The sequence below is a fragment of the Lissotriton helveticus genome, chromosome 3_2 (genome assembly GCF_964261635.1).
Source record: "Lissotriton helveticus chromosome 3_2, aLisHel1.1, whole genome shotgun sequence".
Classification (NCBI taxonomy): domain Eukaryota; kingdom Metazoa; phylum Chordata; class Amphibia; order Caudata; family Salamandridae; genus Lissotriton; species Lissotriton helveticus.
The window spans coordinates 148895869-148921345 of record NC_136062.1 but is presented as its reverse complement, the minus strand read 5'-3'; the positions used below and the strand labels follow the sequence as shown (position 1 = coordinate 148921345).

The following is a 25477-nucleotide window of genomic DNA, read 5'->3' as shown; positions in this document are numbered from 1 at the left end:
GATTGATTATGAAAGCTCCCAGGGAGGGACTGTTGGTCATAGGCCAAACAACGATAGTGTAGTTATCGCGCAGAAGAGTAGTAAAGAGCCACTGTTTAATGAGCTGACTATGAAAAGTCCTGTGCCTTTTCCTGACTCGTATTCACTGTTCCGACAAAATTCTCCCACATTGGGGGCTGAAAATGCTGGCAGTGCTTTGAGTTCAGCCTGCTCGACAACACTAATATCCTGGAACCTAGCGGGCGTGGGCCCTAAATTAGCTTCACCACATTGGTTGGACTTCATTGACAACTTCGATATTTGCCTTTTTCAAGAGACTTGGTCTGTTGACCCTGTGTTTAGACTGGGCTACTTGAATTTGTGTGTCCCCTCTGATTGCAGGAGATTTTAACACGACTGAGCCATTAGGACTCGACGATCTGAACCTAACAGAGGAGGAGGACTCTAGATGGGGAGTTCCGCCACTGGAGATAAAGCCTATAAGCAAATGGACAGAGGCTGCAATGCATTTGAAGGGGCTTTGCATGCGGAACGAGTTGAGGTCCGCTAATGGCCGAACACCGTCAGACAGGATGGGTAATAAAACTTATGATAATGGTATGAGGGCAAGTAATATAGATTATTTACATGTCCATATAAAGTTGTGGCACTCTCTTGTGGATATGTAGGTAAAACCTCGCATCGAGAGTGATCATAACCCCCTGACTGCACTGTTTACACTGGGCCTAGAAGAAATGTCTGGAGTGTCCCAGGGCCTCACAGCCCCAGAAACTGTTATAACAAATGATGAGCGCCACCTTAAGTGGTGCAAAGTTGCTGAGCACCCCGATACCCTAATTACCATCAAGTCTGATGTAGACGAGGTACTAGCAACTATAGGGACAGGTGTAATTCATGGGTCAATGTATACTCCCTTTATGGTAACTCATGCTAACCTCTTCGCTAAGCTTAAAACTTACTTCCGTAAACCAAGCTTAGTTAGGAAAGAACCAAGGAGCAAACCGGAGAGCTGGTATAATGATACCTGTAGGCAAGCCCGGGCTGAGCTGGGCCTAGCACTAAAATCTAAGGACCCCAGCAAAGTAAAAGTGGCACGAGGTAACTACAGGCACAAACAGTTTGATGCAAAAAAGGCATGGGAAGAGTGTAAGTGGCAGGATCTTAAGGTGGCGTGTGCGTCTAAAAACCCGAAATCATTCTGGGATATTTTTAAATGGGATAGGGGTGGGTGCCCCGATTGTCCACAGAATAACGTTGCTCAAAGCTCATGGATTGATTATTTTAAGCCACAATATGCTAAAGGAGAAGACGGCGTAAGTCAGGGTACTTTTGTCCTCACATTTTACAAAGATGCCGCCTTCAGCTTATCACAGGCACAAATATGGTGACAATCACATAGAGATGCTGCAACATGCACCTCCAGACAACAAATGGCATCAGATTTCACGCGAACCATACAGGGCGCTAGACTCAGTAATTGAGGGACGTGCCCCAGGTATGGATTGCGTCCCTGCCGACCTATTCTTAAATGATAAGAAAATATGGCAATTGTATATTGCTTATTTAGCAAATGCCATAGCCCAAGGGATGGCTGTCCCCCACTCCTGGAAAGGAGCAGAAATTGTGCCTGTATATAAAAAGGGGGACAAATCGCTAGCAAGCAATTATAGGCCTATTAGCTTGATCGACTCCATCCAGAAAATTATGGGTCGCCTGGTTTTGGGGAAAATACAGATCTGGATGGAAGAAGAGAACATCTTGAGTCCCCTGCAGGCCGGTTTTCGCCCCAAAACCAGTACGATAGATCAAGTTTTTTGGTTTATCATTCTCTATTGGCGGTCTGTGGTTTTGGAGAAAGGGACATTGTATGCTGTATTTGTCGATTTGAGGGCGGCTTTTGATCTGGTGCCGCGCAGGAAACTATGGCGAGTCCTGGATGAGCTGGGAATGGCCCCAGAGTTATTGAGTTTGATCGTCCGCTTGCATGAGGACAATTTTGCTCGGGTTCGGTGGGGACGACAGGGAGAGGTTACGGAAACCTTCCCCGTCGAGTGCGGCAGGGTTGCGTTATGGCACCTACCCTGTTCTCACTCTTCGTGAACGGGGTGGCTGACTACCTTTCCTTGGTCCCCACTGATGCCCCTGCGATGGCTGGTAATCGAGTCCCAATCCTCATGTTTGCGGACGATACCTTGATAATTTCAAAAACACCAAGTGGTCTCCAACGGCCCCTCCGGCGCTTCGAGGATTTCTGCCTATTGCGCGGACTAGAAATAAATACCGCCAAAACAAAGTTTATGGTTCTTACTGAACATAAACCTTCCAAGTCTTTCAAACCTTTCAGAGGGAGCATATACATGAATAACTCCCCGTTGGATAGGGTTGACGCTTTTACTTATCTGGGGGTCACACTGCAGAGGGACATGCGCTGGAATAGACAATTAGATCTGGCTATGTTAAAACATCAGCAACAGGCAGACCTTCTTCTGAAAAGGTTTAAAGCCTCATCGACGAAACCAATAAGCCCACTTCTTGAGATTTATGGGATGCAGGTGTTAAATTCGGCCCTTTATGGGTCTGAACTATGGGGGTTTGAAAATCTTAAATGCTTGACATTAGCGGAAAACAAGTTTTTGAGAAAAGCTACTAGTGTCCCGCAAAGTATCCCCTTGACACCATTGCTGTGGGACCTGGCTAGGAAAGCTGTCCAAGATCTAGCTACTCTACGACCATTATTGTATTGGCGCAGAGTATGGACCACCGAGGAACTTCAGCATTATGCCTGTGGGCTAAAGGAAATAATCGAAAAGGATTCCTTCCATAAAATATACTGGTTGAAATCAATTAGATCCCTGTTAGTAAGATTGGGAATGGGGGAATTGTGGGATGATCCCTCAAACGTGGTATTTCCATCTAAAAAAATTATGAAGGCCAAATACTGGGAGATGGTTAATTTAACAGCATGTACAAAAGGCCTTTCCTCTCACCTCACAGGCAGATTCCTTGAATTTAAGGCACAACCAAAGTTGGAATCGTATTGGAATGCCATAGAGAAACAGTATGACCGTAAGCTCTATTTCCAACTTAGGGTAGGCACCCTTCCAACAAGGTTATTTACAGCAAAATGGGTGGGAGTAACTGATGACAAATGCCCTAGGTGCAGGGACCAACAAGAATCTATAAGTCATCTTTTGTTTTTTTGTCCTTTATATGTAGCACCTCGGACAATGTGGGTGAAACTTATTTGCCAATTAATTGGCACCAGCAGACATGAAGAGGCATTGAGAATCCTATGTACAGATCCCAGTCCCCCAATTGCTATAGTCATGGCTAAATTATTAAAATGGGCTTGGGTAATTCGATCGAAACAGCTACGGCAGTAAAACGAAAATTGATTTATATAGTCCTTCCGAAATTAACTAAAAACAAAGAGGGTACACCTTATTATGTTCATCTGAGTTTCGAGCAATAACAACGAGACTGTATATATGGTAATTTGAAAAAAATGATTTTAATTGGTATTTTAAGTGATTAGTATATTCGGCATTTGTATTATTGAGTTTAATCAGGTCTTAAATATTTATATAAATTCATTTTGCTATGTTATTTTATTCTGCAATGATGTATGTTTTATGCAACACTTTTATGACTTAGTTGTCGAATAAAGTTTATGAAAGGAAAGGTCTATATATGCAAAGAAGCTGGACAATTTTATTGAAAAGACACAGCCCCGGGCACCCAGTTGCCAAAACTTGCTAGCGCATGTAAAGAAACAGTGGTGCCTAATAACACAAATATGGACGTAAAATAATATGAAAAAGTTTGAATAAACAATTAAAATTTACATATCAAAGAAATATTCTTAAATTGTAGGTGCTACACACACAAAATATGCTCATATTGGTGAATTACATTTTGTTTTTCGGCATACGATCCTACATAACATAATTATAACTGCTAGGGTCAGTAAAACACACAAGGCAACGTCAATTCGATCCCTTAGTGGTAAGGAATCCTCAACAGGATTCAAGATAGAGGAGTCCAAAAGAGTGCTGGAGAAAGTAAAAAAAACAAGAAAGAAGGCCAATCAGTAGTAGCATATGTGGAGAACACACGTGTGAAGTGTATGGCATGCTTTGCTATAATCCTAAAGAGTCACAGTAGGTCTGGGGAGAAAGGAGGGAAAAGATTACTAAGGGTTAAAACAAAAAAGCAAAATAATATAATAGGTGGGCAAGAATACACAAAATGAGAAACGGTCAACTTACCCAAGGTGAAAGTGAGATCTGTTACACAGAATTGACAAAGAATCTGTGGTTGACAGTCATCTTCTTCATCCTCAAACTTAGGGACGTAATGCATATTCAACTGCGTTGGGCATCCTGGTGGATGAAATCACTTTCCAATTCAGACTCCAGCACTTGTATGAGAAGGCTTACTGTCGGCTTTCTAGGTAAAAATGTAGAAGAGACCACCGTAGACTGTGTTGTAGAAGTGTTCAACATCGTAGATTATGATGAAGGGTCGACGGGTTCTTACACATCCTTAGTATCGCAGGTGGTGTTGTCATCAATAATCTCTTGACAGACGTTCACAATGTTTGAACCATAGGTGACAATGGGAGTATTGTCAAGGACAGTGGTTCCTTCTTCATCGTCGATGATGGCATAGAATTCACCGGCAGGGACTAGATTTCAGTCAGGGCATGAATGGAGCTGGATTTTCACATAGGTTTTTCTTCAAAAACCTGGAGTGTTTTACTGGGCCTACCACAATCTTTTTCTGAGACAAGAGGGCTGTGGGCCCTTTAGGATGTTAAGTTAAGCGCTGAAAACTCTATATGGTCCTGCACCACCTTTGTGAAAGTGCTTTGTGGAACACTTTTCACTGTAGCACCCCAGATGAAGGGGTATACCCCTTAGAAGGAGTGAATTTCTTTTTTCTAGTACATAAAGGGCCAATCTCCTCTCCCTTGAATTTAAGGTCTTTGAAGGAAATGTTTTACAAATGTTGCATTGTAAGTCTTTGTAAGCTGGATATAGGCAATACACGCATTGCTTATGTGGGTCATCGGAGTAGATCTTTTTCTAATGACAGGTAGAACCAGATTTGAAAAGTAGTTGTTTCACTCTGTCAGCCACGAGGCCAGATTGAGACAGAGGAAAGGACCCCCTGGTACACAAAATTGAGCTTGTCCAGAAAATCACACCAGACAACTTACAGTATACTGTATACTGAAAGTTGAAGAAGGGTCTGGCTAAGCTCCAGGGCACACAATAAAAGTAATAGGATTAGGTCAGTGAAAGGTAAGAGCATAGCTCTTCCCAGGGACTCCCAACACATACAACATACCATAGAAATCTGAGCAATGGTGGTCTCTAGGGGGAGTAGGAACGCTTAGCACTTCCACCATATTGAACGAAGTTCCGATTTTTTCAAAAGAGGTAGATGTGATACTAAATAAGAAAACAAGTTACTTACCTGTAACTTTGGTTCCCCAGTATTGGTAACTTTCATAGATTCCCATGCTTTGTATCATTCCCCGTCGTCGGAATGGGAGCCTCGGTAGTATCACAACCATAGAAACAAAAGAGAAAAAATAGGCCTAGGCCTCATCTCATTTGTATCCTATCCAGCTCTTTGTGTAAAAGAGACCAAACTCCTGTAAGGACCCATCAGAATAGCCTCACCCTCTAGAACCTTCCTGAGAGAGCTCAGAGCCTCAGATTTTTCTACCGCACGTTGTGCTAGGGAGTCTCCACTGAGGTCTGCTCAGTTTTCTCAATCTTTGGTTATTTCTTCAATTTTTCTGGAAATCAAGACATGTCTGACAAGGAGAAGAAGGACTTTTTCAGGTCCTGTGCCTCTTGTGGGGAAAAAACAAGCATGACTAAACACTGTTGTTGAGTCCTATAGCAGTTTTAACAGTTTACTGCTATTTAAAGTTATTGTGGTTCCCAGCCTGACATCGGGTAATGATTCAAGCATGTGGATATATGAAAGATCCAATGCTGGAGAAGTGCTATCCCGCACCAGTCACCCCTGCAATTTAGTCGGACAGTTGTCAGCTGTTCAGAACTGTCCACTAATGTGGCAATAGGACTGGGTGCAGAAGCAAAAGACATCAAAACCCATCCACACCACAGGAGAAGAGGGGAAACACTAACAAAAACAGTGAAGCATACCTGTGGAGCTCATCAGAACAGAGGAATAGCAGGTAAAGGAGGGGTAGATAAAATGTGCAGAAGAATGGCATCATTCCAAATAGAGCCTAGTCAGTGCGATCACTCCTAGTAGGTGGTGAAGGATCCCACACCATTGTGTGTCACAAAGACCATACTGACAGCCAGCCGAAGTGGGACGACATATCACAAACTAAATTTAAGGTACAGTCCAGAGAAGCAACAGTGTTGGAGAAATATGATTTTGATATTATTCAGATGGTTCCAAAAACATAGCAATATTTCCATCAGGGCTTGGCACTGGTAGGACAGTAATGCCCCCTGAAATACAGTTGAGACCTAAACTTCTGCCATGCGTGCCCTCATTTGTCCATTATCTGATACCCTGATATTTTTGTCCAGTACACGCAACAATCCTACATTAGCGCAGAGACCTAGGTCTAGTAACCAACCATCAGACCCAGAGACTGGCCCAGCGGTCTGGAGGGGCACACCGAGTGCCATCCCTAATTGACATGGAACAGTCACCCACAGTATACAAACACTAAGCGGAGGCAATGTGTGAGAGGATGGAGGCAGGTATGCTCGAAATACAATAGAAGTGCAGCAGTGACTTTTGTTGTTGATCATCCCTTCCTGAGCATTACCATTTGGCTGATCATGGGGGTGGATAGATTGGGGCGGGGGGGCGCTCTCTTTTATGGAGGGAAACGTCTACGTCTCTCTCAAGACTGCTACTCTAGAAAGCGGACAACACCCATATGCAGAGACTTCGCAGATCATAGTGCTTAGGTTTGGGTGCTCTATTTTGACCACATCATCACTACCTTCTGTGAGAGCCATCATTTTCAACACATGCTGTGACTGCTTTGCTGAAGGTCCTTTTGAAAGGGAACCTGTTTTAAACTTGCTCGAGAAGCCTAACAATAGGATACATATCCCCTTCCTGGAAAATGGTTCACAGAAGGACTCAAGCTATCCCAGTTGTTCTCAGGTTCGTAATGACCGAGGGAAGGTGTGCTTCACAGTGTACTTTAAGAACTGCAGCAATAAAAAGCTGGTGTTGAGAGTCAGTCATTCAGAAGTGAGGGAATATCACTTAAAGTCCGTGCCATGTTGCTGAAACAGCATGGTGTTTGGGAGTTTGCCAAGAGAAAGGAGGTACTGCCTGACCCTGCAAGGAAATGAATGCCCAAGGTGGGGAAGCACAGTAAAGGTACCCAGAGCATTAACAGGCCCAGAACAGCAGACTGATTCAAGGGAGAGTAATCAGCTTCAAACATGTTCTAGCAGTATCAGACTACAGGAGGTAGCCCATAAACCACAGGGAGACTGGGGCAGTAATTGGTAACAAACAATAGTGTCTCAAACAAGGGTATTATTTAACGTGCAAATACATGTAGCACATTTAAATGCTATGGATTAAATCCAGAAGAGGAGAAAGCCCGGGAGACATTTTCTTATGAAGGTAAGGAAAATGGTACTTACCAGTATGCATCTGTTCTTGGCATGTAGAGCTGCAAAGTTGCACACTGTGCATAGATTGCCACCTAGTGGTGGGCCTGGATGTTTGCAGTTTGTTGTTGTCCTGAAAAGTTCTTTGGAAGTCACGAGATAGGTGACTCCTCCTTTGGACAACATTGTGCATGGGCATGGGCTCCATCCTCAGATTGTTTTTCGCCATTAAAGACATTATGGAGCTTTGCAAGAAAAAGGAAGGATGCCCATGTAATTTGTATCTAATTAAGATAATACTGGAACAGAGAAGGGTAGCCGGGGTGGCGGGTGTGCGTGTGCAACTCTGCAGCTCTACATGCCAAGAACAGATGCATACTGGTAAGTATTATTTTCCGTTCGAGGCATATGAGCTGCAGATTGCACACTGTGCATAGATTGTATAGTAGTACCCACTCTTAGCGGCGACCACCCCCATCTGTTGCAGTAGTTTGGAATAATGTTTTGAGAACCGCCTGGCCCACATTAGATTGTTGTTTGGTGTGCGGTGTAGACCATGTAGCTGCTCTGCAGATGTCATAAAGTGGGCTTTAGGAGGAACAGATAAGGAATATGCCACTTACCAGTATGCATCTGTTCTTGGCATGTAGGGCTGCTGACATTCATAGCTGTGCATAGATCGCCGCCTAGTGCTGGGTCCGGATGATTGCACCTTGTTGTCCTGGAAGAGTCTTCGAAGTATCACGAGATAGGTGACTCCTCCCCTGGACTACAGTGCGCATGGGCATCTTCTCCATCCTCAGATTGTTTTTCGCCATTGTGGCAGAGATGGAGATAGTAAAGTAAGAGATGGTCATGCAAAAGAAAATGCTGCAGCTGCGACAGACACCGGGGAGGAGGGCGACCGATATGAATGTCAGCAGCCCTACATGCCAAGAACAGATGCATACTGGTAAGTAGCATATTCCGTTCGAGGCATGTGGGCTGCTGAATTCATATCTGTGCATAGACTGTATAGCAGTATCTCCTCTAGCAGTGGTTACCTGTGCCAGATGGAGCAGTTTGAAAGAGGGGTTTGAGGACAGCCTTGCCTACAGAAGCTTGCTGCTTTGCTTGTACGTCTACACAGTAGTGTTTTGTGAAAGTGTGTATGGTAGTCCATGTGGCTGCTCTACATATGTCTTCAAGAGGAATATTTCCTAGGAAAGCCATGGATGCCCCCATTTTTCGCGTAGAGTGTGCTCTTGGGGGGACAGTTCAAGTGCGTTTAGCTTTTTGATAACATATTTGAATGCATTTAACTATCCATCTGGCTATTCCTGACTTTGATATGGGATTTCCTTTATGTTGTGGTGAAAAAGCAACAAATAATTGCTTTGTTTTTCTAAATGATTTCGTTCTGTCCACATAATAAACCAGAGCTCTCTTTACATCCAGTGTGTGTTGGGCTCTTTCAGCTACTGACTGTGGATTCTGGAAGAACACTGGCAGTTCTATTGATTGATTAATATGAAAATTGGATATGACTTTCGGCATAAACTTAGGGTTTGTTCTAAGAACTACCCTGTTAGCATGTACTTGCATGAAGGGTTCTTGAATAGTTAGTGCTTGTAACTCGCCTAAGTGAGGTAATCGCAATCAAGAATACCACCTTCCACGTTAGAAATTACAGTTCGCATGAATGTAGAGGTTCGAAAGGAGGACCCATAAGTCTGGTAAGTCCTACATTTAGGTTCCAGACTGGGGAAGGTGGATGTCTTGGAGGAATCACCCTTTTAAGACCCTCCATAAAATCCTTGATTGCTGGGACTCTAAACAGTGAAAGGTGTTGCCTGTTTTGAAGGTATGCTGCTATAGCAGTGAGGTGTAGTCTTATAGAAGAGTATGCTAGGTTGCATCTTTGAAGATGCAGGAGGTAACATATAGTGTTTTGTATGGAAGCATCTAATGGGTTGATTTGGTTATTGTTGCAGTAAATAACAAATCTTTTCCATTTAGCTGCATAGCATGCTCTAGTAGTTGGTCGCCTTGCCTCATTAATGATGTTCATGCAGTCTGGAGGCAAGTTAAGGTATCCGAATTCTAAGACTTCAGGAGCCAGATCGCTAGGTTCATCTGATTTGGATCTGGGTGTCTGATTTCTCCATGGTTCTGAGTTAGAAGGTGGGGTGCGAGGCGCAGTCTTTGATGAGGAACTACTGAAAGCTCTAGGAACGTTGTGTACCGTGGCTGTCTCGCCCATGTGGGAGCAACTAGGATCAGTGTGAGTGACTGTTGCCGCAGTTTACGTGCCACCAGCGGAATCAGTGGTGCTGGGGGAAAAGCGTACGCAAATCTGCCGGACCAGTTCATCCATATCGCATTGCCTTGTGACAACGGATGTGGGAACCTGGCGGCAAAGTACTGCCATTTTGAGTTTTCGTTTGTGGCAAACAGGTCTATCTCTGTGTAGTTGCTGGCTGTGTCTGCTGAGCAGGTCCGCTATTTGGTTGTCTTTCCCTGGGAGGTGTTCTGCCAGGATAAAGATGTCTTTTGGAATTGCCCACTTCCATATGCTCTGTGCCAAGTGGGACAGCTGTGGAGAGTGTCTTCCTCCCTGTTTCTGCATATAGTGCATTGCTGTCATGTTGTCCGTCCGGATCAACACAGTCTTACTGTACAAGTATTTTCTGAATGCTTTCAGGGCTAGGAATATCGCTAGCAACTCTAGTTGGTTGATATGCAGTTTCTTTTGTTTGGTTGTCCAGAGCCCTTGTACTGTGTAGTGAAGGAGGGGGGCTCCCCAGCCTGTCAGTGATGCGTCCGCTGTTAGTACTAGTTGTGGAACCGGCTCTTGGAACAGTCGCCCCTTGGAAAGGTTTTGTGGGTTCCACCACTGCAGAGAGTTGTGAGCGTGACGGTCTACCAACACTAGGTCTTTTAGTTGTCCATGAGCTTGGTTCCACTGCCGTGCTAGGCATTCTTGCAATGGACGCATTTGAAGTCTGGCATGGGGGACAATGAATATGCAGGAGGCCATCATGCCTATAAGCTGCATGAAGACTCGAGCTGGCAGAGTGTGTTGTGGCTGAGATTTGCAAATGAGCATCTGCATGCTGGCTATCCTTGCTGTGTTTGGATATGCCTTTGCCACTGAGGCATCTGGAGGGCTTTGTGCGCCTTATTTTTTGTTCTTTCTCTAGTGGTCACTGAACACCAATATCCTTTCCTTTTACGACAAAGCTTTAGGTGGGAAAGAGGGAAGTTTTAGGTAAGCTGGACTTTGAGGGTGCGGGTTATTAAATACAAATCCTGTGTTAGAAGTACCTTTAGTTATACCATTTTTTTCAATTGTTTGTTAAATACAGACAGACGCATTCCATTAGTGACCAGATAGGTAACTAGTGTTTAATACCGACACTAAAAGGGACCAGGCTGAACACAGCAAGTTTCTTTTCTTTTCTCAATCCATTTCCTGTTTCCCATTTTCCCCCAAGGACAGGCATAGTGTAAATATTTTGGCAGGATTCACCCAGTGTCAGTATTTGGGTGGCACTGGGAGCTTCCTTCTGGGACAAACATTTCGCCCCTACAAGATCGCACTACTTAAAGATGGTAAAACAAGTTAAATGAATACTAGAAAGACCGAAAATCTAGTTCTAGGGCACTCCAATTTAATTTGGGTGACAACTGATTGCTTTTCGATGTAGGAATTTGGTCACCCTCCGTGAAGGTGGGAAGAAGCTGTTTCTTTCAGTTTAAATCTTTCAAAAGTTCTCAACTTGCACTTTGAAAGTCAGAAATTAGCTGCTTACTCTCTTATTATCTCAAGGCTTGGGTATTCGAATAGCCTCTTTCTGGATGCTCCTAAGCAGCTTATCCCCTCCAGATCTCAACAGGACGCATATTATCCCTTATAGACACTGTCTTCCAATTGAGAAAACGATTTTTTTAAATCGCTCCCCTTAGTTCACGGTGCTGTTAACAACCTTAACCAGGTCAGCCGCGAAATACATTTCACAAATATCTTGATTTTCGGGCACTGTGTTCTGCTTCTGGAAACTTTTTAAAACTACCAGTGTTAAGAAATTCTGTTGTGGTGAACGTGCTTTTTGTCGACTCGCCGCCCTTGCTTACCAGAGAGTCAAGCGTGGAAATGTTGAACTCGCTACCAGCTTGCAGTGTGATCTCAGGTGAGGGCCCAGGAAATCAGTTGCAAAAAGGGCCAAGATGGTGGAGGCAGGCTATGATTGACACAATGCCTATGTTGAATTGAATTAGGAAGTGATCTAACCATGGTAAATGTGTGGTACCAAGTAGGTTGATTTGGGTGAAAGAGGAGGTCAAGACTATGGGCAACGTTGTGCTTGTTTCCTTTTCTGCTTTGTGCAGTCAAGGGAGGCCATGTCATCCATTAAGGTTTGGATGAAGGTGTTTGCAGGATCATAAGGCCAGATAGACCTATCACTAAAGATGATAATGTGGTTGGGAAACAATAATGCATGTTGGGCAAAGCCTGGTTGAAAGATGAGAAAGAAATATTTAGGTGGGCAGTAGACAACTGCAAGATATTTTTGGGAGACCCCGATTAGTTCGATATTTGAAATGTCAAGTGAAATCTGCCTGGCTCCAATCTTTCGCTTCAGGAAAAGCTTTTCAGATTTGCTGCCATGAACACATACATTTAGAACACCTTGCTTCCAATTAAATTTCCCGCACACTCACCTTCTCCTCCCAAAGAACTCCTGGTAGCAAGGGAAAGCAGTAGGCCTCCTACTCCCCTAAATTAAATTACTCCATTTTCACATTACCTTGCCTCCAAGTAATGAGCATCCACCCCGAATTCACAGTGCTGTAGCTAGATTTGTGCAGGATCATTTCAGGTATATAAATGTAATGGATTAGCATAAAAAATGAGCTGTTTCCTCCAAATGTTTCAATATAAATTCTTACGAAACATATACAATCACTTTTACTTTAGCTGTCCTCTTCCTTTAAATTATTTTCCCACGTACCATACCTCTTTGATGCTTGAAGTATAAAGTGAAGGTTAATTGATCAGTAGAACAGGACTTGGTTAGAAATTCAATTTCTTCATTTTGGGCTCTGTTCTGTGTTGCAAGAGAATATTTATGTTTAAGACCTACTCTAGTGAGTTTTATTTTCTCTCAGCAACATAATTAGTCGTACTGTTCTATTTACAGTCAAAATTACAATAGGAAGGACATGTTACAAAACCTTACCAAGCCATCATTTTCTTCAGATGTCCTCTGATAATGACCTACCATGGAAATGTGGTCATTTAGCAGCTTATTACATTCATGACATTTAAGCCCATGACGTATAAGTCTCAAAGGATCAGTATACAGAGGCATTGCTGGAGGATAGTTGGTGGTCTGGCTTAGAGTTGCACTTCCTGATGCTGGAGCGACTGGGCGTGCAACAATTGTCTGAAAATTTGCAGTCAATGAGGAAGGTTGTGGGGCTAAACTGAACGTGGAACTGAGGATAGCGGGTGCAAACATTTGGTCTGAGGCGATGGGTTTCATTAGTAACTGAGAACACTGCATAATACAATCTTTGCTCTTGTGCTCCCGTGCATGTCCAAGTAAGCTACATTTGTTGTAAAAGAGTACCAACTTTGAACACCGAGTACACATGACCTCAATATGGACACTTCACCTGTTATAGTGCTGTGTGAGGCTCTTCTCCAAAGCAAAGGAATCACCACTTTCAAGTCAAGAGTAGCCTTTGGCAGGTATACGGATGCTGCTCTCCAGAGGGGGGTTGAGATTTGGAGCATAAACTGGCACAGGGTTGGCACTATGGAGCAGTTTGGTAAATGCTTCCACTATCAATTTTCATAAACTTTATTCGACAACTAAGTCATAAAAGTATACATAGAATATACAAACATTAGTTAAAAAGTGATTAAAAACAGTCGTACAATAAATAATAAAAAAAGTATTAAACTACAGTAGACTATTGCCGAAATACATTTTAAAAGGATCATAAAATCAATTTCAACTGTATACATTTGGTCCAGAGGGGTAATGCGCAAAACCTCACAAGAATTACCCCTAATATACATGGGCGGAAGCGGCTTAATCTTTACATGTTAATCGCTATATGTTTTGTACGGATTACCCAAGCCCATTTCAAGAATTTAGCCACTGAAACAGCAATTCTTGGCGTCGGGTCTGTAGATAGGATTCTCAAAGCCTCTCCATGCCTATCTATCCCAAGCAGTTTACATATAGGCTTGATCCACATCGATCTGGGGGCAGTATACAAGGGACAAAAAAATAAGAAATGGCTTAGTGACTCTTGTTCCTTCCTGCAGTTAGGACATCCGTCATTACCACTTTTACCCGCCCATTTTACTGTGAAAGCTCTTACTGGGAGTGCGCCTACCCCAAGCTGAAAATAGAGCTTGCGATCCTCTTGTTTCCCAATAATGTCCCAATATTGTTCCAGTTTTGGTTGGGCCTTGACATCCATAAAACTACCTGTTAAGTGCGAGGAGAGACCCTCTGTCCTCTCCCAATACTTTTCTTTTAATAATTTTTGGGAGGGGAATGCCGCGTTTTCTGGGTCCTCCCATAGATCCCTCATTCCCAATTTGAGAAGTAACAATCAAATGGCCTTTAGCCAATGTATTCTTTGGCACGAATCCTTGGCCATTATCTCCCTTAGGCCCCGAGCATAATGCTGTAATTCTTCTGTGGTCCATAAGCGGCGCCAGTAAAGTAATGGTCGCAGAAAGGCAAGATCCCGAACCGCCTTTTTCCCAAGGTCCCACATTAGCGGTATTAACGGGGTGCTTATGGGAACGCTAGTAGCTTTTCTCAGAAATTCATTTTCTGCTAGCGTTAGCTTTCTTAGATCTTCAAATCCCCAAAGTTCAGCTCCATAACGGGCCGAACTTAACACCTTCATCCCGTATACTTCTAATAAGGGGCTAATGGGCTTCGATGTTGAAGAGGTGAACTTTTCAAAAGGATACCTGCCTGCGAGCGGAGTTTTAGCACCGCAATATCTAGTTAACTGGACCACCCCAGATCTCTCTGAAGGGTAACCCCCAGGTAGGTGAAGGCGTCTACCCGCTCCAACGGGGAACCATTCATATTAATCAACCCTCTAAAAGGTCTCTTTGCCCCACACGTTTTACGGCCGGTCAGGACCATGAACTTAGTTTTTGCCGTGTTTATCTCTAAGCCCCTATCCAGACAAAAATCTTCAAAGCGCTTCAGTGCTTGCTGGAGTCCACTAGAAGTCTTTGAAATGATGAGGGTATCGTCCGCGAACATGAGGATCGGGACCCGCTCACCAGACATCACAGGGGCATCAGTCGGGACCAGGGAGAGGAAGTTCGCAACCCCATTTACAAAGAGCGAGAACAAGGTTGGCGCCATAACGCAACCTTGCCTCACTCCCCGCTCCACCGGGAAGGGCTCTGTAATCTCCCCCTGGTGACCCCACCGAACCCGAGCGAACGTACCCTCATGTAGGCGGACGATCAAGCTCAGCAATTCAGGTGCCATCCCCAGCCCCGCTAGGACTTTCCATAATGTATTACGTAGGACCAGGTCGAAGGCCGCCTTTAAGTCAACAAAAACGGCATACAAGGTACCCTTTTCCAGGACCACGGTATGCCAGTATAGCATAATAAACCGGAAAACCTGGTCTATGGTACTTGTTTTTGGGCGGAAACCAGCCTGGAGGTGACTCAAAATGTTATCATTATCCATCCAGGTCTGGATTCTGCCCAAAACCAGCCGTCCCATGATTTTTTGTAAGCAGTCAATAAGACTTATTGGCCTGTAATTGGCTGCGAGTGACTTGTCACCCTTTTTGTATACCGGCACTATTTCTGCCCCTTTCCATGAAATAGGGACTTCCATCCCTTGGGCTATGGCATTTGCCACATACAAGATATATAATCGCCAACGCCCTCTATTATTCAGAAATAGATCTGCGGGGACACAATCCATGCCGGTAGCACGACCCTCAGTGACTTGGTCCAAAGCCCTATCCACTTCTCCCAGAGAGAAGATAGGCTCCTTATACAAAATATGAACAAAAGCTCCTTCACTGATACCAGTAACATTATTGGCATATTGGGGCTTAAAGTAGTCAACCCATGAATTTCGGTCAACATTATTATGAGGGCTCTCACAATGTCCTCCCCTGTCTCATTTAAAAATTTCCCAGAAAAGTTTGGGGTTCTTTGCAGAGCACGCCACTTTAAGATCCTGCCACAGGCCCTCTTCCCAATCTCTTTTAGCAATATATTGCTTGAACTTATAGTTCGCACAAGCCAATCTTATTATACACATATCTTTAGACTTTAAGGCTATACCCAGCTCTCTCCTAGCTTGGCGGCAGGAGCCGTCATACCAGCTCTCTGGTTTTTTTATTTGAATTATTTTTCCTAAGCTAGGTTTTCAGTTTGATGAAGAGCCTATTATGTGCCTCTAAGAAAAAATTAAGGGGAGATCCATTCAAAATGACTTCTTCCATAGCCTCTAGAGCCCCTTCAAGGTCTCCCTCAATATTTCCAATTATTTCTTGATGCTCTGCGACTTGACACCATTTAAGATGATGCTCATCATTTGCCATGACTAAATCCGGGTGAATATACCCCTCATGAGCACCAACCACTTTATGAATACCTAGGTTAAACATTGCAATCAGGGGATTGTGGTCACTCTCAATACGAGTTACCACCTCCATATCAAGGAGAGTAGACCACATCTTGAGAGGGACAAGTAAATAATCAATGTTACTTGCCCTAGCACCATTGTCGAAAGTTTCCTTTCCCATTTTTTACTCGACAATGTGCGCCCGTTTGCAGCCCTCAGCTCGTTTTACATACAGAGGCCCTTTAGCTGAATGGCAGCCTCGGTCCATTTTTTTATAGGTTTAATACCGAGCTGAGGAACTCCCCACCTGGCATCCTCCTCCTCTGTAAGATGTATATCATCCAAGCCAAGGGGTTCAAAAGTGGTGTAAAGTCACCGGCAATCAGTGACATTATGTTATTGGGGGTAGCCTGTAATAATATGTCCAGTTCTGCTACGACTTCAGATTTCTTACCACCTTGAAGCCCCCTGGCATAAACATTATAGATGTTGATTTCTAAATTGGCAGGGAAACTAAATCTAACACCAAGGATGTCATTTGATGCAACGGGGAGCAACTGGGTATAACATTTTAAAGACTGCTTAACCCATATCACTAAACCCCCCATAGGTCGCCCTTTAGTTTTTTTAACAGCAGGAACAAAAAAATTCAAATAACCCACTCTAAACATTGGTTCAACCGCCCAAACCTCTTGGAACAAACAAATGTCAAAGCGGTCAATAAAATCTGCCCAAGCCTGCGAGCTAAGTTTTGACCCCAATCCCGCCACGTTCCATGAGACCCACGATGTCTGGCATAGTGGTCCGTCAGATGTTGTGACCAATTCACCCCGTACGGGGCATCCCCCTGTGCCTTAATGTATATCATCCTGCCTGTCCAAAGACTGATCTACATCTGGTGCCTCAATAATGGTAACACGTGTGCTACTTTGGCCAGCCACACCCAACCCTTCATCCTTACTGCCCTGAGCGGACAGATTCCCTTTCCCAGTTTCTACCCCTTCCCTTCCGTCCCCGCCCCTACTACCCGGGATAGACCTTTGTAACTCATCCTGTCAGTCACAGTCCCCCAACCCCGACAAGGCCTGAAATATATTAAACAGCCTTATGTTCCCTAAAGGGCAGAAGTTTGATACAGTTCCCTGTGAAAACATGTCCCTCTCAAAGGAAACTGGTATAGGGGGACCATAAAAATAGGCCAAGGGTAGAACTTGTATCCCAATGGACTGATCATTTTGAGGCCAGTTGCAGATAAAATTAACACTTGTCAGGTCTCTGAAATTAATGATGATGCAGTCTCCTGCTACCGTCTTGCACCCCTTGCCTATCCAATTGACTCTTCTAACTCACATGATTTCAGCACGCATATTAGCTGGCAAAGGGCGGTACTGGTTAAGCCAGAAAATACACTTATGCTTTAAGTCTAGGTAAGATTCTCGTTTCCCACGAACTAATGGAGGGACCCCTACCAAAAGTACCACAAAAGGGGCTGATTGGGGAGGGAGGTCAATGTAAGGCAGGGGAGGCTCGCTGTAAGCCCTTGTTAAAGTAGGCAGATTTGGCTGTCTATCATTCAACTTGGTTCCATCACCCTGATTTCTCTCTTTACTTAATGACTTTGCTCCCCCCCCTGTATGATTAAGTGCCGGGGGAGTATCTTTCCGAGGCATAGTAGTTTGTGGCGTCCCACTAGTCTGTTGTATATTTCCCACTCCTGACAAAACAGCGGGTTGTGTATTGGTAGTTTGCCCCTTATTAACAGCCAAGATTGGCCTTACTGCCTGCCCTGTCCCAATATCACTCTTAGGATTACTTGAACCAGTAACTACAGGTGTTTTAGCCCTTGCAATATGAGCACTGCGACTTGGTCCTGCCTGTTTCTGAACTGATACTAATGAAAGTTCAAGGCACACCAATCTATTTTCAATAGAGTCCAACCGTTCATGCAATGGGTGACACATTTTCTTAAAGGTACCCTCCAGTCTTTTCCAGAAAGAAGGACCCAAATCCAGATATGGATCCTACCCCCTATTGTCCAAATGACTTCCCTTCTCACTCTATCAGCCCTATCCAATTGTTCGGGCTGATAGGTGGCGTCGCTGCTGGGTCATCAGGAGGTACAATACTTTTGCAAGATCTTGCTTTTTTTCCTCCAGGGTTCGTTTGTGGGCCAGGGCGTTTCCTTTTTGCTTGCGCCCTCCCCTTTGGCTGGACCACAATTGGTTTTACTTGGCCAGCAGATCGAGTTTTAATTTTGGGGGATGGGCTTTTAACCATGTCGCTGTTAAGAACTCCTTCTCTTGAAGAATTGTCACTTATATTCATGATAGTTTCTGGTTGGGGTGACAAAGTAATTGTCACTCCAGATGGAGGAAGCGTACCCTGAGAATCAGTTTGTAAATTTATCGGTGATCTGGCGTCTGCCAGGGTGCCCAGAGAAGACCTTTTGTGAAATGATGTATCCAAGGGTAGTCTTTTTTCGGTAAGTTCTATATCCTTGGCAAGTACAGTTGATACCCTTATGAGAAAGTTATCTAAGGTTCCCAATAATGATCCACCCGTTGGTTTCCTACTACTAGGTCCACCATCTGGTGAGGTAGCAATCCTTTGGTGATTCTCTGATCAATAACAGTCAATATATCATTAACCTCCGCTCACTTTCGGATGCGACACTAACCTTATTGGTGCTGTGGCAGATGTCAGAGAGGTGGCCCGTCCCGTCCTTATCCGGTCTTAAGCGGGCTTAAACGGGCCCGCCCTTGGCCCGGGCTTCGCCCGGCGCCGCCCGCGCGCGTCCCGGAGGAAGCCGCGGTGTTTTATCGCCTCCAGGCGCGGAAGTCTGCGTGGGTGGGCGGGTAGGAACCAGCAGGAGTTGTGGGGCTTGTAGTCCCCCCTCTCTGCGGCCGCTTGTTGTAAATAGCGGCAGCGGGGGGGAACAAGCAACCAGGTCCTGGCACGCTCCAAGCGCGAATGAGCAGCTAAGCAAAGGGCTCCCGCCCGACAGGAAAGCAAAGAAACCGCCGAGTCAACAACCCGCTCCACCGAGGGAGCCGCGGTGTTTTTTCGCCTCCAGGCGCGGAAGTCTGCGTGGATGGGCGGGTAGGAACCAGCAGGAGTTGTGGGGCTTGTAGTCCCCCCTCTCTGCGGCCGCTTGTTGTAAATAGCGACGGCGGGGGGGAACAAGCAACCAGGTCCCGACACGCTCCAAGTGCAAATGAGCAGCTCAGCAAAGGGCTCCCGCCCGACAGGAAAGCAAAGAAACCGCCGAGTCAAGGGAGGCCATGCCATCCATTAAGGTTTGGATGAAGGTGTTTGCAGGATCATAAGGCCAGATAGACCTATCACTAAAGATGATAATGTGGTTGGGAAACAATAATGCATGTTGGGCAAAGCCTGGTTGAAAGATGGGAAAGAAATATTTAGGTGGGCAGTAGACAACTGCAAGATATTTTTGGGAGACCCCGATTAGTTCGATATTTGAAATGTCAAGTGAAATCTGCCTGGCTCCAATCCTTCGCTTCAGAAAAAGCTTTTCAGATTTGCTGCCATGAACACATACATTTAGAACACCTTGCTTCCAATTAAATTTCCCGCACACTCACCTTCTCCTCCCAAAGAACTCCTGGTAGCAAGGGAAAGCAGTTGGCCTCCTACTCCCCTAAATTACTCCATTTTCACATTACCTTGCATCCAAGTAATGACCATCCACCCAGAATTCACAGTGCTGTAGCTAGATTTGTGCAGGATCATTTCAGGTATATAAACGTAATGGATTAGCATAAAAAATGAGCTGTTTCCTTCAAATGTTTCAATATAAATTCTTACGAAACATATACAATCACTTTTACTTTAGCTGTCCTCTTCCTTTAAATTATTTTCCCATGTACCATACCTCTTTGATGCTTGAAGTATAAAGTGAAGGTTAATTGATCAGTAGAACAGGACTTGGTTAGAAATTCAAGTTCTTCATTTTGGGCTCTGTTCTGTGTTGCAAGAGAATATTTATGTTTAAGACCTACTCTAGTGAGTTTTATTTTCTCTCAGCAACATAATTAGTCGTACTGTTCTATTTACAGTCAAAATTACAATAGGAAGGACATGTTACAAAAACTTACCAAGCCATCATTTTCTTCAGATGTCCTCTGGTAATGACCTGCCATGGAAATGTAGTCATTTAGCAGCTTACTACATTCATGACATTTAAGCCCATGTCGTATTAGTCTCAAAGGATCAGTATACAGAGGCATTGCTGGAGGATAGTTGGTGGTCTGGCTTAGAGTTGCACTTCCTGATGCTGGAGCGACAGGGCGTGCAACAATTGTCTGAAAATTTGCAGTCAATGAGGAAGGTTGTGGGGCTAAACTGAACGTGGAACTGAGGATAGCGGGTGGAAACATTTGGTCTGAGGCAATGGGTTTCATTAGTAACTGAGAACACTGCATAATACAACCTTTGCTCTTGTGCTCCCGTGCATGTCCAAGTAAGCTACATTTGTTGTAAAAGAGTACCAACTTTGAACACTGAGTACACATGACCTCAATATGGACACTTCGCCTGTTATAGTGCTGTGTGAGGCTCTTCTCCAAAGCAAAGGAATCACCACATTCAAGGCAAGAGTAGCCATTGGCAGGTATACGGATGCTGCTCTCCAAAGGGGGGTTGAGATTTGGAGCATAAACTGGCACAGGGTTGGCACTATGGAGCAGTTTGGTAAATGCTTCCACTATCACTGGAGCAGCTTTCTTCACCTGATGAACCAGTGGCATGGACATTTGTGTTTGCTGTGGCAGACCTCGTTTTGGGACAATAGCTTTAGTTGCTGCAGGTGCAGTGAAACTGTTGGGGACTAAATTGAGATTGGCCAAATGAACAGCTTTGGGAAGGAGACTGGTTGGAGTTGATGGTGATTTTACTGCTGTCTGCTTCTTGCTATCCTGTGATAGCTCATTGGCAGCTTTCACGATTCCGCTACTTGGGGTTTGAAGTGGAGAGGTAAAATTAGTATGTGGGCTAGAATTATCCTCTGTTTTAACACTGGCTTGCTGTAGGCTCACACCAATTGTATTGGCTACTGAAGCAAGTGAAGGATCTGCACTCTCCACCAAAATTGTGCCTTTATGATTTTCCACTAATGCACCAATGACGGTTTGCATCTCAGTTTTGATAACTGGCTCTTCACAAATTGAACTTTCAGAAAGATAGCCCTCTGGTGACTTCACCAGACCATCTGAATCTAATTCTGGCAATATTCTGGTAACTGTTCGTTTGATTTCACCAGAAGAGGTCTTAATTGTTTTAATTCTGACTTTAGGTATGGCTGGAGGGGATCCAGCTCCCATGGACGGTGAACCTTTGCTGCTGGTATCACTACAGACACTCATGGGGCTGTCAGGCTGCTTGTTAATTTTCTTCATGACATCTAGAGGACTTCTTGGACTTTTTGGCGACTTAGGCATTTTAGGGCTCCCCATCACCTCTTCCTTTAAAGCCAACAAAGGCTCCTTTTTGACAGATGATTGTTCTTCCTTAGAAACTGTTGCAACTTTCTTGGCCTGAAGTGCAACCAGTGCAGCCACACAGGAAGACAACTTTGAATGGGCAGGTTTGAGGCGCTGGCGTGGTGGAATAGAAGAACATGCATTTTTTTTTGCCTGGAAGCTCTTGGGTTCTTCAGTATTGTTGCCTTGGAGCTCAGCAAATAAAGGTGTTGCCCCAAGCAAGTTGTCGCCTTTTGCCAGATCTTTGCCCTGGTCGTCAGATTTATTTAGCATTTGATTGTGCTCTGCACTTATCTCTTCCATCTCAGTCTCTTTGTTGTTTTGAATGTCTGGCTTCTGTTCCTTTTTACAATACTGATCAAACATGCTTAATTCAGGCTCTACAGGCTTCCGCACAGTATCTAAAACAGAAACATCAGATGCAATGTACATAGGAGGAGGAAAATACAGACTCTCTGACTGTTTCTGTTTATTTACCATACCATTATCTTTTAAAGCATCCTCCGGTTCAGGACTTGAAATGGGACTGAATTGGCTAAATGATGGTAAGGGCTCCGACTTCTGTTTGTCGATTTTCTCATCATAGTTTCTTGAACGGTCTCCGTTGATGAAAGCAGAGTCAAATTTTCCATAACTATGTCCTACATTAGGAGAGTCAGAAGCCAACTCCGATCCGCGAAATCCATTATGCAGGAGAACAGGACCAAGATGACTTCCCTCCTTATCTGCCTCAAAAGACTCCTGACGACTAGTGTTCTTTACAATAACACTCACCACAGGTATATCAGAAGTAGGCACTGAGTGAGACAAGTTCAAATTTTCATCTATGCCCATTCCTGGAGGTTTTAGGTGACTTTCAGTTTCATCATTGGTAGACTGGATGGATTCCTTAGCATCAAGGCTTGTTGGGTCAGGGATGTCGAAAGCAGCTAGAAGATCATCAAAATCCGGAGTTTTCATGTCACCCATGACTGAAGTCTTGGCAAAAACTAAGAAAAAAAGACATATAAATCAGGTAGTCGTTCAAACATTTACCAGGTGGGGAAAATTATGACATTTTGTATAAAGCAATCTAGTGGCTGAACCACAAACTGAACTGATGTCAAACAGTTTTGCCAACAAAAAAAGTGAGTGTCATATGCTACACAAAAATGTACACACATATATATATATATTCATTGAAAAAACCATAGGGTTCAGGCACGTTATAGTTAGTTGGACATTTCACTCGTACAAAACCAATGCACTGCTGATGACGTCACATATTACATCATTCATGAAAGTTGAATAGAAAGTTCCCCGGGGAGGTGGTGGTCCCCGGGGCTTGGGGGGTCCGAGGACCCCTATGAAAATGAAGCCCTGGGGAGGTGGCGGTCCCCGGTGCTGCGGGGACCCCGCGGTCCCCGCTATACAAATGATAATTGCCCCTAGGACCTGGTACACCCGGGGGCCTAATTAAACGCAGAGCGGGAGACCATACTTCTTCTTTTTTTAATTTTCGACTGAGATTCGCGCAGGGTGCGCGAATCTCGATGATTTAAAAAATGGGATGGGGTCGACAACCCTCAGAGGCACCCTCATCTACAGACCCCCGGGACCACGCACACAATTCAGCGAAGACATCGCAGACTTCATCAGCCCGCACGCCCTCCCCTCCGCTGACTACATCCTCCTAGGGGACCTCAAATCCACCTGGAGAACAACAAGGACAGCAACACCACCACCCTGCTGGACAACCTCGCCAACCTCGGACTCAAGCAACTGGTGAACACCCCCACCCACTATGCCGGCCACACGCTTGACCCCGTCTTCTCCTCCAGCAAGCACATCTCCTTCAGCCACTCCACCGGACTCCATTGGACTGACTACAGCTGCATCCACTTCAGCTTCAGAAGAACCACGACTCACCACCACCCGCAACAGATTCCCCGCAGGAGCTGGAGCAAGATCACCGCCGAGCAGCTCACCACATCCCTCAGCCAGAACCCTCCCGCCAGCACAACGGACCCCAACGAAGCAGCCAGCAACCTCACACAGTGGCTCACCAACTGCGCAGATGACCTCGCACCACTGAAGAACCCTCCCAGCAGACCCGGCAGCAAGAAAGTCTCCTGGTTCACCGACGAACTCAAGAACTCCAAGAAGAACTGCCGCACCCTCGAGAAAGCCTGGCGCCACGACCAGACCACAGACAACATGACTGCCCTCAAGCACGCCACCCGCAAACACCACCAGCTGATCCGCACCACCAAGAAGACAGCATTCAAAGAACGACTGGACAACAACGCCCACAACAGCAAGGAACTCTTCAGCATCGTCAAAGAGTTCTCCAAACCCAGCGCCAGAAACAACGAAATCACTCCCTCGCAAGACCTCTGCGACTCACTCGCCTCGTTCTTCCACCGCAAGATCGCCGATATACACAACAGCTTCCGTGCACCAACCACACACCCAACCACCGAACCAACGCACCCCACCACCACCCTCTGCGCCTGGACCCCGGTCAGCACCGAAGACACCACCCGCACGATGAACACCATCTACTACGGATCACCAACAGACCCCTGCCCCCACCACTTCTTCAACAAGGCCGACTCCATCATCGCACCCCATCTCCGGGACATCATCAACACCTCCTTCAACACTGCCACCTTCCCGGAGATCTGGAAGCATGCCGAGCTCAGCGCCCTCCTGAAGAAACCAACAGCGGACCCCACCGACCTCAAGAACTACCGCCCCATCTCGCTCCTCCCTTTTCCTGCCAAAGTCATCGAGAAGACCGTCAACAGACAGCTTGGCGTCTTCCTCGAGACGAACGGATCCCTCGACCCTTCGCAGTCCGGTTTCCGAGCCAACCACAGCACCGAGACCGCCCTCATCGCAGCCACTGACGACATCGGATCCCTGCTCGACAACGGGGAAACAGCGGCCCTCATCCTCCTGGACCTCTCTGCAGCGTTCGACACTGTCTGCCACCGCACCCTAGTGCAGCGCCTCAGCAACATCGGAATCCAAGAGAAGGCACTGGAGTGGATCATCTCGTTCCTCGCCGGAAGAACCCAGAGAGCCTGCCTCCCCCCGTTCATATCCGAGGCCACCGTAGTCATCTGCCGCGTACCACAAGGATCATCACTCAGCCCCACCCTCTTCAACGTCTACATGAGCCCTCTCGCAGCCATCGCACCCAAACACAACCTCAACATCATCTCCTATGCCGACGACACCCAGCTGATCCTCTCCCTCACCAACGACCCCGCCACCGCCAGAACCAGCCTACACGAAGGGATGAAAGACGTCGCCGAGTGGATGAAGAACAGCCGCCTGAAACTGAACTCAGACAAGACGGAAGTCCTCATCCTGGGATCATCGCCCTCCGCCTGGGACGACTCCTGGTGGCCCCCTGCCCTGGGCACCACTCCCAAGCCAACGGACCACGCACGCAACCTGGGCTTCATCCTGGACTCCTCCCTCTCGATGACCAGACAAGTCAACGCCGTCTCATCATCATGCTTCAACACCCTGCGCATGCTCCGTAAGATCTTCCGATGGATCCCCACCGAAACCAGGAAGACGGTCACCCAGGCACTCGTCACCAGCCGACTGGACTACGGAAACACCCTCTACGCCGGAACCACAGCCAAACTTCAGAAAAGACTCCAGTGCATCCAGAAGGTCTCCGCACGACTCGTCCTGGACATCCCCCGACACAGCCACATCT

At 45.6% G+C, this 25477-nt stretch overlaps 1 protein-coding gene across 6 annotated transcripts in view; it reads right to left on the bottom strand.

The window, feature by feature from the left end:
• Positions 1 to 25477, bottom strand: part of ZNF592 (zinc finger protein 592) — a 424279-nt gene that overhangs the window by 262874 nt on the left and 135928 nt on the right. For all 6 annotated transcript variants that reach the window (XM_078684936.1, XM_078684940.1, XM_078684941.1 and 3 more), the window contains one exon: positions 20377 to 22748. In XM_078684936.1, the coding sequence (XP_078541062.1) occupies positions 20377 to 22728 (2352 nt within the window). In that variant the 5' untranslated portion in view covers positions 22729 to 22748. The remainder of the gene's footprint in view (positions 1 to 20376; positions 22749 to 25477) is intronic.